The sequence below is a fragment of the Diplotaxodon limnothrissa genome, linkage group LG2, assembly GCF_057381915.1.
Source record: "Diplotaxodon limnothrissa isolate DT_005_m linkage group LG2, D_limnothrissa_male_GT1.1, whole genome shotgun sequence".
NCBI lineage: Eukaryota > Metazoa > Chordata > Actinopteri > Cichliformes > Cichlidae > Diplotaxodon > Diplotaxodon limnothrissa.
Genome location: NC_140597.1, coordinates 15,075,398 through 15,091,278, shown reverse-complemented (window position 1 = coordinate 15,091,278; position 15,881 = coordinate 15,075,398). Strand labels below are relative to the sequence as shown.

At 44.2% G+C, this 15,881-nt stretch overlaps 1 protein-coding gene across 1 annotated transcript in view; it reads right to left on the bottom strand.

The window, feature by feature from the left end:
- Positions 1–1,632: 1,632 nt before the first annotated feature.
- Positions 1,633–15,881, bottom strand: part of htr4 (5-hydroxytryptamine receptor 4) — a 195,408-nt gene continuing 181,159 nt past the window's right edge. The window contains exon 7 of the mRNA XM_085360912.1: positions 1,633–1,775. Coding sequence (XP_085217038.1) covers positions 1,688–1,775 — 88 coding nt within the window. The 3' untranslated portion in view covers positions 1,633–1,687. The remainder of the gene's footprint in view (positions 1,776–15,881) is intronic.

The window sequence follows — 15,881 nt, the reverse complement described above, 5'->3', positions numbered from 1 at the left end:
TTGCTTTACAGATATCTTTTCATTAACAGCTCTGTGCAGTGAGAGGAATGTTTTTATCAGCAAAAAAAGAAGAGCCAGAAACAAGAAGTAGAATTAGCTGAATGTGAGAGGCGAGCCTGCTCCAATGTTAAACTTTCATGTTTGCTCACAGTCAAACCTTCAATCGTTTTTTTGTGAAGAACATTTTGACCAAAAGAGGACCACAAATCTCCACAGTAAGCAGATACTAAGCAGCCCTGGAGTGACCTGGGTTCGTTGGACTGTCACGACCACAATGTTAGCAAAAAGGGCCAATTTAAATCAGCGGCAGAGAAGATTAATTTCATCATTGTCCCGCCAAAGCACAGGATCTGCCTCTGGAACGTGCTTCTCTTTCGCCTCCTGCTATTTTCTAACGCTGTGTGTGTTTTGGAGCTGGGTCACCATTTAACCGGGTGTGTCAGACCTGCCACCGACTGTAAAATGAAGATGTACACGTCGCAGAGCTGCAGTTCGAGCCTCACATGCCCAAGTCTCTCAGCCACCTTCAGCACAAGTGAGGGTGATAGGGGACGAAAGCAGTGACATTCATGCTCTGGTGAGTTTACTTTTAACCGGCGTCCAGCGTGTCGTAGTGCTCAGAGACTCTAGAGGTGCTGGGCCGCGTAAAGCTTCCTCGACTCGAGGCCTTTACGCACCGAGCGCGTTGCAAAAAACGAAATTTGGAATTTTTCACATGCTGCGATTTGTTACCAAACGCAGCGATCCGATTGGTCAGACTCAGTTTAATCTGGAAAAACAAACGGGACAAATTCATCGTGTGAAATGACACGGCTGATGTGTGACAGCCTTTAAGCCGATTTCTTGTGCTAATGAGAAAAAACACAACAGCAGCAGCAGGAAGAGTCCTGCATGGAGGCACGCAGGGAAACAGACGTGACTGCGAGCGGTCGGCTTGTTCAGGTTTCATGAGTGCAAATGCTTGTTTATGCAGAGGGGACGTGGTGCGTCAGGGTGGGATGGATGTAACACGGGCTGAATCCCCTTTGAGAGCCTCACAAACACCTCTGACAACACCGAAATGACCAACACTTCCAATCACTCATTGCAGCTCTCACTGTGGAAGAGAGACAATCACTCAGATGGTGGCGTATGAGCACAGCAGCCTCTGTAATAATGCACTTGGACAGTTTAAATCAAGGCTTAAATGCAACCTTATGCTCTCGGCCGAGTGAGGATTCATGAGACTTTGTGTGGATATTCGGAAAAAGCAGTTAGAAACTGAAACACTTGGTTTAAAGGCTCATTTACAGGGACATCGTGGAAACAACGCAATCACAAACGGGTCCGTTGAGTGTCATCGGAAAGCTTTGGCCACATGATTCACTTCCAAGTCATTAATCACATTCTCCTACAGACGCCACTGCCATGTGTGGTGGCCAGCGGCCCACTGATGACATCGCCGTCCTGGTTCTGCTCAGTGTCATCTGGCCTCTGCAGACGACAGAACCAATGCGACACAGCGCTGGCTTTATATGCTCGCCTCACGGGCGGGTCAAGTCTCGGCAGAGCTTTGAAACCAGATGGCCCACTGGCAGTGCCCCGCCCCTCTGACACACCGCTAAAGTCCTGCTGGGCTCTAGATTCGTAGCATCGATGACGGATTTCAGCTCCAGATGTGTGAAGGCGGCGGTGTCCGTGCCGTTGGTCACAAGCAGGACTCGTGAGACTCTATGTGGGTGTGCAGGGACTTCTTCTCCTGCTCTGAGTGGTTCCCATTGTGGAGCACGCAATACCTGAAAACACAGACGGAGGGAGTTAATTTAACAGGCAGAAAGAAGCAGCCTCCAAAATGACAAATCTGTTCCACTATTCACACAGCTTTCAGTGTCTGCTGAGGAGCACGTCACGGCTGTAAGACCATTCAAATAAGCAGAATACGGAGAATAAGGAGCGCATCGAGAGGAGGAAAGAGCTTTCAGTGAGTCTGTCTGAAACACTAAACCAGCACACATGCACAGGCTTCTGCTTTACTGTTGCATTTATGCTGAAAGCTGACACTGACTGGGCCACCACAAAAATCCATGAGCTCATCGGAGCAAAAGTGAAACACCTGAAACGTGAAGGAAGGGTCTGAATGAGAAGTCGGAGCTGAGTGGATGAGATAAGTGGTGTGGAGTTACATTAAACCATCTGCAACCTGACCAACACTCAGAGGAGAGGACGGGAAACCCGAGCTGGACTCAGATGAAGCAGCTCTGGGACTCCAACACAAATAAATAAGAGCAGTCATACACAAAAGGAAAAGGCACTTTCTAATTAAAGAGAGAGGGACGTCAGACCGGGGAGTGATCTCAGCTAACGCCTTTTATCGTTGTCATAATGGGAAAAGAAGTGTTTCAGGAGCTTTTTAACGCCGACAGCAGTCAGACTGGGAGGACAGTGTTCACCAGCTGACCTAAAACACACTCCATCTCCAAACCAGAGCTAAATACAAGCGTGAAACCAAACTGCTGCACTTCATATCGATATAAAAATGAAATAATGAGAGGAGCTGGAGGGAGCAACCATCTTTAAACACGTGCAAAACCAATGAGATGCAGACTCAGAAAAAAGATCACCTAAAATAAGTTTCATATTAATGTAGACGAACGTAATAATCGAGCACGCTGTTGTGGTGTGCTGCATTTTCAGCTGTGAATCAGCTGAGAGTATTATTATTAGTATTACTGAGAAGAGAAAAAGGAAACATCAATGAACTTTAAGTTTGAAAAGGCCAGTGAAGATGTGCCTTCTGCAGCTAATAAAAAACAGAGGTGTCTGATATTAGAAAATGACCCAGCTGGGAGGAGGTCCCGGGTTCAATGTGAGGGCTGACGTTCAAGTGCTCAGTCTCGTTCTGAACGCGCTGATTCCAGCATGATTTCCTCCTGCAGCCTGGAGCTGCTCACAGCACAAAAGATCCTTCCAGCAGGAGGACTCACAAACCTACAGAGAAAACTCAGGACCCTGCTCCAAGAAATGTGTGTGCACCATGTGCGGCACCTGTGTGCACGCACTGTGTGCACTCACAGGTGTGTGCATGCACAGAGTACGTGATTGCATACATGTTTTGTGTACGTAGACAGTGTGCGCGCAGGCTAAAACTATTACGAGCTGTTTACGCAAACACCCCGGCCCAACACACTTCCTGCTGACTAACTGGCCGTGAAATGCGTCTTCCAGACAGCCGCGAACATTTAAAGCTTCTCAAATGCAGACAGCTGCACATTCTCGTCATAGCACTACTCCAAATTGCTGCCACATTGCGGCGTTCAACCCTCGCCAGCCTCACTGAGGGGGGAACAAAGATGCTGGCTGAATCGGGACCCTCACTTTGATTCCAGGGGCCCCCTTACCTGCCAGCGTCTGCACTACAGATAAAGTTCAATAGGTACAGGATGTGACATCATCAATGGATCACCCTGTGGGTATTCAGTCTAATTATTAACGTGTTTATGTGAAAGAGGCGGAGTTTACAGTACGTAATATTAGATTATTCTGTTATTATATGTTACCTTATATATGTAATCAAAGTAGTTGAATTAGAATACTGCTGTAGATCACATTATACCCTTTAATATAGAGTGTGTGAGCTGTATGTAGTGTAGTTCTCATTATACTTTTGAGTTAACAGAACATATTCACATATTAGTTCATTAGATAAATGTGCATCACTCTGTATCCTTGATCTGCTGGGAATGTGTTACACTGTTTTCTTGACATGCTTAATTGTTGAATCATGAAGAGAAGGTTGTAAGCAGGAGACTCTGTGTCTAAAGACAGGGGAGATAGATAGACCACATTCCACACCCCCACCTTACAGAAAGCAGAGAAACAACTGCCGAGGTCATAACTTAGGCGCTGTAACAGAGAAAAAATGTGATGTTTTGGCTTTTACGACTAGCTGGGGGCCACTAGAGACTATAAAAAGCTGAGCAACCCGTCACCATTTTGAGACATGTGCCTGACCCTCTGGTAGCATCTCTCCCGTCCGGACGTTGTAATGCTCTGACTGTTGAATTGTATGGAAATAAATGATTGTTGATTGAGCATTGATACACCGAGTATTGTCCTTCCTTCAGCCCAAAGATTCAAAGAATTGGGAGATTTCAACAACTTGGTGCCGTGTGACCCGGATCTTTGGTGTGCTGAGGAGGTGTAGATTTGGCCTTTGGTGAGATCGTGGGGCAAAGTGAACAGAAGGCCGGCCTAAAACAGAAAGGTAAGCACAGCCTGTTGTATTATAAATACCAAATGTGCATATTGGGCTTTCCAAATTAATCTGTTCGCTGAGTCACATGTATTTTCACAGTAAATTTGTCGGTGTCTGGTTTTTGGCGCAAGATACTAACAACATAAGTTGAGGCTGAATTCCAGTGTGTTAAATAAACTGCTTCTACCGAGATACTAATAACATACTACGTTGGACTAGTTGCAGTAATCTGCTTCTACCGAGATACTAATAACATACTACGTTGGACTAGTTGCAGCCACTTTACCTTCCACATTTAATTTTGTCTAATACTGGCTTCTGTAGCAATAATACATTAGAATTTATTCTGAAGACGCGGCCATTAGTCCAGTACATTGAAGTCGAGGTTTGTTTATTTTGTTTATGGTGTCAGTGACGTCCTGGCTTTTGCCGGCTATGAAATAGAAGTTGATTTAAGGAAAAGCAGATGCTGGCTTCACGGTGCAGTTGAACGCTGGCAACGCGAGAGCGAAACACGTCCGTAGGTTTGGTTTATGATACGGCGTGTTCCGGTGGTGCGGCCGTGAAGTGCAGTAGTGGTTGGTGCTAGTTTTAGTACATTGGATAGAGGTTTTGACGGTGGTTTGTGGCGTCAGTCGAGTTTTAAGGGCTGCGGTCATAATACAAAGTAAAAATTAAGTACATAGCAACACCTGGTTTATGATGTCAGGTATAACTTCGGGGATGCAAGCATCACTTTTATGATGCGACTTTGCCCCGTGGTGGCGGTCATAAGCGCAGAGAAAGGGGTATTTTGGTCTATGGTGCAGTGTGCTTTAAGAAGATCTAATAGTTGAGCTCAGAGGTTTCTGTGTAAAATTCCCGCTGAGGAAAAGTGTTGTGTGTGAGTGTGAAAGCGCGCTCTGGGTGAGAGAGTGTGTGTGAAGCTGCGAGGCGCGCTCTGGGTGCTGTCTTGTGGGTAAAGCGCGCACTGAGTGAGAGTGTGAGTGAGGCGCGCTCTGAGTGTGTTTTTGTGTGGAGTGTGAAGCGTGAACACAGTGACAGTGACGGTTGATGTGTTTGATTAGGAGGACATTAGAGCAAATACACATTTTAGGATCAAAGGTTGATGCCTAGTGTACCTGTGGAACTTTGCCCTAGGAGTGGCGACCCTCCTGTCCGTGGACGCGTGGCCAGGACCGGCGTCGTCCGGGTGCCGAGGTGGTGACTTGGGGAGGTGAGGGCCCCCGCATAGCTACGGAAATAACACTGGAACGGCCGTGTAATCACGGGTTCACATTTATTCCGGACTAGAACAAGACACATTTTGCGAACAAACGTTGACTCTAGATTAGTTAAGAAATAAAAAGGTTAAAATTCCTCGTTTCAGTGGTTGAAATTGTTGTGTGCCTGTCCCCTGACGAGTGTGAAATTAGAATAAAGAGGGAATTTGGAGCCACATAGAGATAGACGGGCATAATTGGGTGTATTACTCTGTGGTGTAATAAAAATAAAAAGGAGAGATAGTAAGAGGTGTGCAGTGGAGAATTATGGAGGAGTACAGAGAGGAATGTGTTGGGAGACTGGCGTACAGTTTACGCTGTCAAGGTAGGCGGGTTGCCTGCTTATCTGTTTAACAGTGATGAAAATGAAATTAAATAAATCTCTTAGTGTGTTAATACAGGAAGCTGCGGACCTGGACCAACTGCCCCCACAAGCACAGCGGCCGAAGCAAAATTATAGGTAATGGGAACCACACCCAGCACGAATCAGCAGCTGTGAAAAAGACAGCAGCGAGGAGAGAATTAGAGGAGAAATTAAGAGAAGTTTTAACACATAAAATTGGGGCCAACGGACTTGTGGAGGTTGGGAAGGCGTCCGGAGCATCACAACAAAAAGGTGAAACAAAAACACACACAAGCAGAGAAATCTGAGAGAAAGGCTCCTTTTAAGGTAACGCCTAGTTTGAGAAAAGATAAAATTAACCTGCTTTTATACAAATGCACATACACGCAATGAAGAAACAGCTTACACTCATGAACACGTGAAGATTTTCCAGCAAGGTTAAAGAAAAATTAACATACTTAAATGATGAAGTCTATACATTACTGACAAAGAAACCCTCTGGGTTGCAGGACAACAATTTAACTAAAAAAAAAAACACTGGTCTAACCAACCAGGCAAGACGCAACAAATTTAGTGGTAAAAAGAGTCAAATTGTGACATGTTTTCTGTTGATTGATTAATAAAAGTGATTACTGAATGAAAGAAAATTCCTTTTTTGGGTTTTTAAACATGATCTTAAGAATTTTAATATGTACTTGTGTTGTCCTGTCAACTTGGTGGGTTAGGAGTTGATTATATCGGGAGAGAAAAAACAAAAAAAAAAGGGGGAGAGAAGGCTGACATAGGGCCTGGCCCCATTGCCTCCCCTCTGAATAACACAGCCAACACAACAACATTTTCCTGTTCGTTTGTTTTTGTTTTTTGTTTGTTTTTGTTTTGTTTTGTTTTTGTTTTTTCTATACATATTTAATTACAGGCTGCTTTGCCGGCCCTGAAAGCCGAGGCTGACTGGACTCCTGCTCTCCCCCATACGTGACACTGACCAAATGCTGCAACAGCTGGACCCACAACAACGACCTGAGAATGTCAACAGAGCTGCAGGAATGTGATCTCATGCAGCCGAGACGGAGAGCACTAAACCTAAGGCCCGTTTCACTACACGGGGGAAAATTCCCAGACTGCGTCAGCTGACAGAGCTGTGACGAGACGCCCGCCAAGCCCGAATGAAAAGTAAGGCCGAGCGAAAGAATGCTGACCTTGATAACTTTGCATTCACACTGTGCAGGACAGTGATGGACCAACACGGATGATCGGGTGGCGAAAAAGGGCGTGACCGAGACAAGAGGAGTAACTGAGGACAGAAGGCACCTCAGAATGGACAAAAACACAGAAGAAGATGCAGGTTTCACCTGCGGTGAACATCGACACTGGAGAAAGGACTGCCCCAATTGGGGTCAGAACCAGGACGGACTGAATTTTGAGCAGCAGCAGCAGCAGCAGCAATGGTCGCAAACAAACTGAAAAAGGAGGGGGGCAGGACCCCAGGCCATGCTTCAGGCAGTGGTTTACCCAGAACACCAGAACAGGAAAGTGATGAACACAAACACCCACACAAACACACACATCTACATGCACTGACTCAGAATGAAGAGAAACAAACACACACACACACACACACACACACACACACACACACACACACACACGTCTCCAAACACACAGATTCAGAATGAAGTGAAATACACACATGAACACGTGCACTCGTTGAGTGAGTGAGAAATGACACACACACACATACACACACACACACATTGGAATGCTGATTCACTGAGAAGTGATCCACATACACACACACACGCTGATGCAATGAAGAATGCTTTGCTTATGCTGATATGCAAAATGCTGCACACAAACATCCCAATGCATAATTTTTATGAGGAGCCATTGATTACTTAGAATGTGTTATATGTCACCTAGAAGGCATTTATGTAGATTTTAGGAATAAGCTCTAAAACGGTTTGGTTATGAAAACAATGTCTGTGCGTGATGTCTGTTTATGGCTCAAGGCCTTGACTGAATTCTTTGCTGTGCTTCACACAGCCCTGATGAGGAACAGTGGCACAGAGTGAAAATGATGAATTAATAGTGTAAGTTTAGGTTGGAGTACGGCATTTTCTGTGATTGAGTTTTAATTCAAGGAGGAACAAAAGGTGTTACGGCACCTGAGGTTCTCATTCCCACACAATATTGTCCCGGCAGGAAGCAAAACGTTCCTGTGAATTTCTGGTTGATTTTTTGGTTTTGCTTAGCGCTAGCTTGATGTTATCAGTGAGCTTTGGCTTGTGTTCTTTCTCGTAAGCGAGAGAGGGATAGTTTTATGCTTGGACATGTCTGCAACGGGCCCTAGTTTGTGTTATTGTTGTTAGTGTTTTGTTGGTTATGTCTGTTTTCGTTTTGTTACAGTGCACTGAGATAAGAAAATCTGAGAGGTGTGATCCACCGGTGGTGATATGTTGATATTTTGTGAGTTTATGATTTAACAATCAGCTCTTTAAACCAGGCCTGAAAGATTGAAATTTAAAGCGCTATGAAATATTCTTACAAAAACAGTTGCAAAGTGTGCTTCTCCATGATTGTAATTGGCTTGGGAGAAATTCACTTATAGGGAACACTGAGAAGTTCTGAGTCTAAAAGGATTGCACCGAGTCAATCCGGCCCAAAAAACAACAAGGAATTGTTTTCCTTTAAAATGATGACGTCATCTTGCTGGTGATGGAGGCTCGAATAGGTTGCGCGTGAGACTCCATTATCAGCAACATCTGGTATGAATGTGTATGGAGGTATGCATGTGAATGGACTGTGATGGACTGACGACTAAAAGTTTTGACTGACTTGATACTGAGACAATGACTGCACCAACTTTAGGATTAGTAAATGCCAATAAACAATTCATAAACAATTCACCCAGCGGGCAAGAGAAGGGTGGATGCTTCGCTTTGTTTTGTTTTGTTTTTTCAGGAGCAGGAGGATAAGAGAGACTGGAGGAGGAGACTGTAGCTTCACATAAGTATGAACTGCAGACTTAACACTGTGGTTGCTGATTTTGAGTTACCGATGTTTGCATTAAGAAAACTGTGCTATATTAACTGTGTTTTGATTAAGGTATCATGTTATATTATTGGGAATGCCAAATGCTACAGTGGAGAAGACTTTTGATACCACTCATGACTGGAATATGTTATTATTAACCATAGCAGGCCACTGTAAAAAGTCAATTAAATTTTATAGAGGAAAATCGCCAAAATTGAACAATACCTATGAATGACTGGCCACATTCAGAATAGAGATATGCAATAATAAACATTGGTCCACGTGATTTAGGTTCTCACTTGAAATAGTAAGTTATTAAATGTAGAATATAATCGACAGGGACATTTGATAGGATGTGGTACTGAAAAAGAACAAGAGCAAAGTAAATAAAGAAAATATTGTGTTTAGTTTGGATAAATTCAAATTAAAATGTACCATTACACTCAGAGGATCAATATGAAATAAAACATATGCAAAATTTGTAGGAAGTACATGACTGATAACTGTTCTGTCCTGAGCGTTTGTTTCTAGAGCACCCACTTGACCACACCAACAGTTTCTCGCCACCGAGGAGGGGTACTTGCAAAAAGAATAAAATAAAAATCTGAGTTTAACAAAACATTTTAAATGTAAATATCAAGCTTACCTTTCTTTTTCCATGAAATGTGCTTGTGGGCACGCCAGCCATTTTGAAAAGGTGGGCAAAACAATTGGCAAGGCCACACCCCCACACGTGTGATATAATTTTAAAGGTACTGTTGCCCTCTCTAAGAAACATCAGGACTTAGAGGAGTGGCAAGTAGAGTATGCGAGCTACAAGCAAAAACTAAAATGTGTACTACAGTGTGCAAAAATGAAATACTGGGTCATCAGGGGGTCATGAGGGACATTTATAAAACTAAAAGTCCCACTAACCTTAAAGTGCACTTGAAAAGCCCACACAAGAAGGTTAACCTAGCTTACCTAGAAGACCTCATCAGGGGGAGCACACTCCCCCTCCTTGAAGAGCTCACCCACTCAACCCGCATCCCCAGAAAACAGCTAACCCCAGATAAGGCAGCGTGATGTATCCCGAGACAACAGGACTGGGACATCTAAATAAAGGTGTGAAACAATCGCCTTCAAAAGGTTATCAATTCACTTCAACCAAAATTAGGACCACACGGTGCGGCAAGAGTTAATAGTTATTAGTCTCAACACCCAAGGATAACCAGAAGAGCATGACTGATATGATGGAACTGGGATTTTGTTACACTTAATTTTTGCAAAACACAAATAAAACTAAATTGAAACTAAGGATTTTCAGAAAATAAAAACTACACTAAACTAGCAAACAATTGGTTAAAACTGATGAAAATTGCAAAACTATTACAACCCTGGTCCAGACTAAGATGGTGTTGGACATCTTCAGGGCAGAAAAGGGTTGGTGTGACCAAGGTGTGGTTTGGCTTGTTGTATGTACATTTCAAAATGTTACAGCTCTGGATGGACCAGTTACCAGGGCATGGAAGGATGACAGACTTTATTACATGAGGAGAAGGGACATTTTCGGGATCGAAGATCCTCAGGGATGACAAGGCTGGAGCAACGGTACTCGAGAGAAGAATTTCTGATACTTTCTGAGATATGATGTCACCAACCTTCTCTTTTAATTGTCTAGCTCCAATGAATTGACACATGGGAGTGTGTCAAAAAGGGGGAAGTTGAGTCCGAACATCAAACAATGGTTTTATGAACATCTTATGACGTTATTTCTGTGTTTAATAATTTAGCTATGGTAAAACTTAAGCTTATAATGTGTTAGACTTAGAAAGGGTTCACTAATTTTTGATTTCTTTTACACACACATAGATTATGATTAGAATAGGTCCTGAACATAATATTTTAAACCAAATTTGAATCATTAGAACAACAATGGATAACAATATTAGATTATCAAGGCTAGGGAGAGAGGTGTTTTGGTTTTCTGTCTCTTGCAGAGAAAGGAACAGACACCAGACGGGGACACGGAGAGGTGAGGACCCTTCACAGCAGAGACAGATGTAGGGACTGCCGAGACAGCAACTGGGGTCAAGTGTCATGGCGTTTGGGCTCCTGGAGAACATGGATCCCACAAACACAGCAATAACCATGAAGGGGTTGGCGAAAACCAGGAACACCAGACCAACGAGGTTCGAGAGGCTCTTGGCAAAAAGGGGGACACGCCGGTGAACCCAAAACACACAGATCCTTGTTTGAAATCGGGGCAGAATAATCCCCAGAACTGTGCAATGACTAAAGGGTGGTCTAACCCCGGAGGTCGAAGAAAGAAGCTGAGAATCACCCAACTGGAAGACACTGGTAGCTGCAGCAATAAAAATAAAGGTTAAAAGCTCCTTAGACAGAGGTTCTAGTCTAAGTACATTTGAAAGGTATAAGGTGGCATTAAAATGGGAGTGGAAAACTGGAGCACCAAAATAAAGCTGTGGGAGAATTGGGGAGTGATGGGAGAGTCATCTGTAACTGCTGTTATGGTTGTAAATCTAACTTTGCTTGCATCTGAACTGCGTGAGCACAGAGGTCATCCCACATATGGTCCACCCGTTAAAGGGGGACAGAGGGCCTCAGGATCAAGAAAACCTGGACCTTGCGACCCTGGAGTGCATGTTGTAAGTGATCTCTTTCAGAGATCAAAAGGGGGAATTATTAGATTATTCTGTTATTATATGTTACCTTATATATGTAATCAAAGTAGTTGAATTAGAATACTGCTGTAGATCACATTATACCCTTTAATATAGAGTGTGTGAGCTGTATGTAGTGTAGTTCTCATTATACTTTTGAGTTAACAGAACATATTCACATATTAGTTCATTAGATAAATGTGCATCACTCTGTATCCTTGATCTGCTGGGAATGTGTTACACTGTTTTCTTGACATGCTTAATTGTTGAATCATGAAGAGAAGGTTGTAAGCAGGAGACTCTGTGTCTAAAGACAGGGGAGATAGATAGACCACATTCCACACCCCCACCTTACAGAAAGCAGAGAAACAACTGCCGAGGTCATAACTTAGGCGCTGTAACAGAGAAAAAATGTGATGTTTTGGCTTTTACGACTAGCTGGGGGCCACTAGAGACTATAAAAAGCTGAGCAACCCGTCACCATTTTGAGACATGTGCCTGACCCTCTGGTAGCATCTCTCCCGTCCGGACGTTGTAATGCTCTGACTGTTGAATTGTATGGAAATAAATGATTGTTGATTGAGCATTGATACACCGAGTATTGTCCTTCCTTCAGCCCAAAGATTCAAAGAATTGGGAGATTTCAACAGTAACCAATCAGGAGCATGGACAGGTGTACAGAGAGCAGAGTATTGTAATTATATAACAGTTGCCTTAAGGTGCATTAATATCTTTAAAGGCAATAAACACTAAAAAAACAAAGGAAGATAAAAGGAACATATTAGAAAATGTTCCATATTCACTTAAATGAAAAGACGTGTAAGACAGTTAAAGTCAACCAGTCTCAGGGGAAAAATTATTTCAGCATTAGTTTTATTTTATTAGTCATTTTTAGAAGAGTAAATATGCTCAGTTATACATTTTATATGAGTGAAACATGTGGTAGGCTTTGTAGTGTCTCACACAGTCAGCTGTCATCTTCAGTGACTGTGGTGGGGATGAGATGGAGTCAGTGTGTGATGAATGTGGTCACGGTGCCAATTACACTCGATTACCTGCAAAAATCACAGGAATTCAGTTCAAGCTCAGAGGTCTGAAGCAGAAATTCCTCCACCCACAGTGACGTAGTCGCTAAAGCAGCGGTCCCCAACCCCCGGGCCTCGGACCGGTACCGGTCCGTGAGTCGTTTGGTACTGGGCCGCGAGAGTTGAGGCTCTGGTGTGAAATGTATGATTTTCAGGGTTTTTATCGGTTTTCAGCGTTATGTTGTTATCGTTTTTATCGTTAACTCGGTTTTCCTGGGTCTTTTCACGTGTGTTATGAATAAATCTTCTTTTTTTTCGGTACCGGTACTAGTTTTATTTTGTTGTATTCATCCGCGACACCTTAAAGGCCGGTCCGTAAAAATATTGTCGGGCATAAACCGGTCCGTGGCGCTAAAAAGGTTGGAGACCGCTGCGCTAAAGAGCTGACCCCAGTCTCACGGATCGTTCGTGATCATGGCGAGGCTGCGGTCCTGTTTTCACTAAGGTCTAAGGAATCCTCCAGGAACCTTTGAACCACAGAGCTGAACCTGAAGCATCCCTCCTGCTTCACCTTGCATCCTCGGGTTTGCTGCCGGTTGTTTCCTGGCTTCTGCTCCTGGATTTCAGGCTGCAGGTCTGGTTTGTGCTCAGTTCAGATTTGGTTTTTCTGTGAGCCTCAGACTGTGGCAGAGCTTCTGTGTTTTTTGTTTCTCCACATTGCCGTTAAATTAGAGCTCGCCTTCTGTTTGCCATCGCTGCCTTCGACACCCTGCAGACACGTCCTCGTGTCGCATAGCTGTGGATCCTGTGGCAGCGAGCCGTCATGTGAGCAGACTGTGCTTTCTGCTTTGCTGCACAGACGTCAGTCCAGCTAGCACCTTTGTGAAACAGCCCAATCAGATACAAGGAAACCAACCATAATGCATTAACATGTAACAAGCAGCAGTTTCATTCATCAGAATCAATGAAGCATCCCAGTGTTTCGTTGAAAAGCTCAAACTGAAGAAAACTAAAAGCTCAAAAAACCGCTCAGCTCTGCACGAACACAGACAGCGGTGTTCAGACAGCGGAAGTCGACCAAAGGCAGGAATGCACTTTCATATCTGGAAGAAGTGAAACTGTGGAAACGGATCCGTCCTGTGTTTAGCCGAGGCTTTGTTTGTACACAGCTGAGCCAACGGGCCAACTGGCAGAGCAGGACGGAGAGGCCGGGGAGGGAGACACGAGGCCCGGATCACAGGCAGACTAAACATTTCTGCACATTCTGGGCACTGGTGTGGCCAGCATTCATCTTGATGAAGTGCCCTGAGCAAAACTTTGAACGTGCTAAGCAACGGACATGATGCCCCGTGTGGGCGGGAGTTGAAGACGAATATCAGCCAGATAACGTAGAAACACATATTTCATACGCTGTGATCTGGACTGTGTCACACTTACAGAAAATAAACATTTTCTCTGAGCTCACAGGAAACTTCAAGTTCCCGACTTTCCCGATGCTGATGAAAACAGCGAGCATGCACATCTGCGGAAAAAGGAAGAGATGGTGGCATCGTTGTGCCTCTGTAGAACAAACTCTGGGATCGTCTCATTTTTCATTGATTTTCCTGCTGAAATCAGAAGAAAGTTTGATAAATTGAATAACTGAATTTAGAGCCAAGAGTTTCAGTAAGTGTCGCCATTCGTCCTCGTGTTCTGTGTCAGCTTATTAATGCTGTTAAAGCTCATCCAATCACTGTGCACCTGCTCTGACACTCACAGTTTCACGTCAGGCGTGCAGCAGTAAATAAATCACTCTGAATGTCGTGGCATCTTTCAAGAGCACAAGCAGGGATGGAGGCAAACCCAGCGTCATGCAGCACCTTTGGGGGGGCGTGGCCAGTCTGGCGTGGTAAACTGACGCATGAATAACAGTCTTTCTAAGGCTACATGTTTCTATTGTTTCACCTGTCATTTAACGTTGTCAAGTATGAAAGCCTCAAATCGCTGCGTGCCGCGGCACATTTTAAACCTCACGTCACCTTTGCAGTTTAATTTACAGGCTCAGGGATGCGCTTTACTCAAGCTCTCTCAAACTCTTCTCTTGTTTTAATTTCAGGTTACTGCAGACACACAGGTGTGGCCCCACGTTCTCTCCACCGTCTGTGACAGGAACACATCTGCTGATGGTGAGGATCACCAACCCTCACCATCGAACCGAACCGATGTGAAATCAGCTGCTGAGATGTTCTAGCATTTGAAGCAGCCAGCGTCTCCACAACGATCCAACCCCACGGACGGCCGCTTGATGTGTCGTCCCTGCTCCGTTTCCTCCAATCACAGGTGATCGTTACAATCAGGAAGCTCTGTGTGTGTGTCTGTGTGTGTGGTCTGTTTCTCCCCAGTTTAACTGTTAAGAAAGCAGAAGTGAGTCTTGAAAACACGTTGGGGCGCTGATAAAGGCGGGGGAGGTGTGTGTGTAATAGATTTGAGGGGAATACAATAGGCAGGAATTTGAATAGGAAAGAGATTACGCTGTATTGAGCTAACCGAAAAGAATGAGACGGAGAATTTTATGCAAAAATTATTCAAACTTCACGCCCACGAGGAATGGCTGTTTCCATCTCAGATACAGTCTGGCATAAGAAATATGAGTTTCTGAGAGGACTGAATACGGAGAGGAAATATATTCTACATAAAGCACTGATGTGAACTCCTTTGACCTTCAGGAAGATTTATTTGTTACTATGCAGGTAAGCACGAGCACTCCGAGCACGCAGAATGCCATCACCTCGACTGCAGAAACGCCAGTTTGGGAACAAAAAGAGGTGATAAGGAACTCATTTACAAAGCACCACTGGAAGCAAACTTTTCCCTCTGAGCTGGAAGAAGAAGCCAAACTTCCTGAGTAAAGCTTCACTGCTTCAGAGCCAAAAGGAAAAGCCTGAAAGTGCTAACACAGCTGACGTCAGGTCTGCAGAGGGCATCAGAAGTTTGGACTTTCATAGGATTACATCTGCGCACGTTTTTAGAAAGGATTCGACCTGCCGCAGGTAAACAGACACAGGAAATCCTGGAGGTACGTGCTGTCTGCACAGCCATCGAGCACCATGTCTTGTACATGCTCTGAAGGATGACGGTTAAGGAGAAACCGACGATGACTGGAATTTTCTGCTCAAAGCTCACAGAAGCTAAAAAAGAGAGGGTAAAAAGGGCCAAACAAAGCCCCGTCCCAGCTCATTTAAACCTGCACAGCTCTTTCATGATGTTTGAATCGATGCTTTTAACAGCAAGTAGAAAGACAGCGGCTGTGTTCCCCGTGCCACACACAGCTTCAGCTTTTCCTTT